Source organism: Trichinella spiralis, assembly GCF_000181795.1.
Source record: "Trichinella spiralis strain ISS 195 chromosome Unknown Scfld3724, whole genome shotgun sequence".
NCBI classification, from domain to species: Eukaryota; Metazoa; Nematoda; class Enoplea; order Trichinellida; family Trichinellidae; genus Trichinella; species Trichinella spiralis.
The window spans coordinates 1-2,151 of NW_003530663.1; the positions used below are offsets into that span (position 1 = coordinate 1).

The 2,151-nt window shown below is 51.6% G+C and overlaps 1 protein-coding gene across 1 annotated transcript; it reads left to right on the plus strand.

Moving 5' to 3' along the window:
- The first annotated feature begins 292 nt into the window (after nt 1-292).
- Tsp_12685 (putative integrase core domain protein) lies at nt 293-1,820 on the plus strand. Its single transcript, XM_003367763.1, is given in 2 exon segments — nt 293-759; nt 776-1,820. 2 exon segments carry the CDS (start codon nt 293-295, stop codon nt 1,818-1,820), a joined length of 1,512 nt encoding a protein of 503 aa, XP_003367811.1.
- Nucleotides 1,821-2,151: the final 331 nt, after the last annotated feature.

A 2,151-nucleotide genomic window follows, 5' to 3' on the forward strand; every position in this document is an offset into this window, starting at 1 on the left:
TTCAATCGTCGCATCATACCGCGAGCTGCCACGTGCTGGCAGCGCTAGAAAAGTTGACATCTTCACATACTCACACAATAAACTGAAACTGCCGGAGGATGCGGTTAATGCTTTTGACGAAGTGAAAGAAGCACTGGCTAACGCGACGCTATTGAGCCACCCCCAAGAAGGCGCAGCTTTGTCACTGGTGGTCGATGCGTCCGACCACGCAGCCGGGGCGGCACTGCAACAACGACACAAAGGGCGTTGGTCCCCCCTCGCGTTCTTCTCACGTCGTTTCCAACCGCGCGAAATGAGATACAGCGCATTCGGACGGGAATTGCTCGCCATATACCTAGCCATTCGTCATTTCCGACACTGGCTAGAAGGGCGGCAGTTCACGGTCTTGACTGACCACAAACCGATTGTGCAAGCAGTGCAACGTGGCACTGGCAGTCACAATCCGCGCGAAGTACGCCAGCTAGACTACATAACATCCTTTACTAGCGACGTGCGACACATTAAGGGAACACAGAATACCGTTGCCGACTTGTTGTCCAGAGCATCGGTAGGCTCGCTTTCTGTCGTTTTAGATTCGGTCAACCTGAGACAGCTCGCCGACGCTCAACAAGCCGATCCCGAGTTGCCGGCTGTCAGACGTTACAGTTCGTTGCGATTGCGCCGCGTCAAGCTGGAAGGTACCGACATAGTCCTGTGGTGCGACACCGCACAAAGCAAGACTCGTCCCTACGTGCCGCAAAGTCTTCACCACGCTGCACGGTCTGTCCCATCCCAGTATCCGCGGTTCACGACGACTGGTGAAACAGAGTTACGTATGGCCAGGAATGAACAAAGACGTCGCGCGTTGGACACGAAGCTGTCTGACCTGTCAACGCACGAAAGTGCACCGGCATACGAAAACTCCGCTCGAAATTTTCACCGTGCCGGATAGACGTTTCGATCACGTCCATGTGGACATCGTCGGACCACTACCACCGTCGCGCGGATTTTCCTACCTGCTTACGGTAATAGATCGCTTTACCCGTTGGCCAGAGGTAGTGCCCTTAACCAACACGTCCGCCGATACCGTATGTCGGGCTTTCTTGTCAACGTGGGTAGCGAGATTTGGAATCCCGAGCATCGTCACCACCGACCAAAGCCGGCAGTTCCAGAGCGCTCTGTGGCGAGAACTCACCACTGCGCTCGGTATCAAGTTGGCACCGGCGTCAGCATATCACCCACAGACCAACGGAATGGTGGAAAGGTTCAATCGACACTTGAAGACCGCCCTAGCAGCGCACGCGAATCACTCGCATCGGTGGATCGACGCTCTTCTCCTAGTGCTGCTTGGCATCCGCAGCAGCGTGAAAGAAGATCTCAGGCATGCACCGGCCGAACTGGTTTATGGATCGCCACTACGCCTGCCCGGTGTATTCTTCACCAAAACACTCCCCTCGAGCGCCGCAGCTCTCAGCGACCACCTACGGATTCTTTTCGACTCCATTCGACCGACACCGTCAAGAGTTGCATGGTCGCGGAAATGGTTCGTGCCGAAAGAGTTGAAGGACTGCACGCACGTCTTCGTGCGGAACGACGCTCCACGACCAACCCTATCACCGACGTACGACGGACCGTACTTGGTGCTGAGCCGCGCCGGCAAAACTATCACTATCTGCTGCCAGGACAAGACGAAGACCATCAGTTTTGACAGAGTGAAGCCGGCATTTTTGGATTCGGGAGACGCTCCTCACGTACGGAGCATGCAGCTCAGTCCACCGCGAAATAATTCGCAGAAGCGTCGTCGCGTCACGTTTGCGCAACCGATTGAAGTCATATCATGACTTCATCTGGGGGAGGGCTGTGTAGCGGAACCGTCATACTGTACTTAATGCGAGATTGATACCTACTCATTATTAACCCACAAAAACAGTATGGTTGTTGATATAAATAGTTAGTTAGTTAGCTAGCTTGTGTGTGTTTCGTGTTCGATCGAGTAAACGTTGTACGCAACAATACTATTATATAAATCTTAATATTTATTATTTATTATTACAGCTAAGTATTTTATAAGTAAAATGCTAAATTAAAATTCTCTTTTGTTTTCATAAAATTAAATGCATATTCAACAATAATTACCTGCAAATCTGTTTACTGTACTATTATTGCAACTGA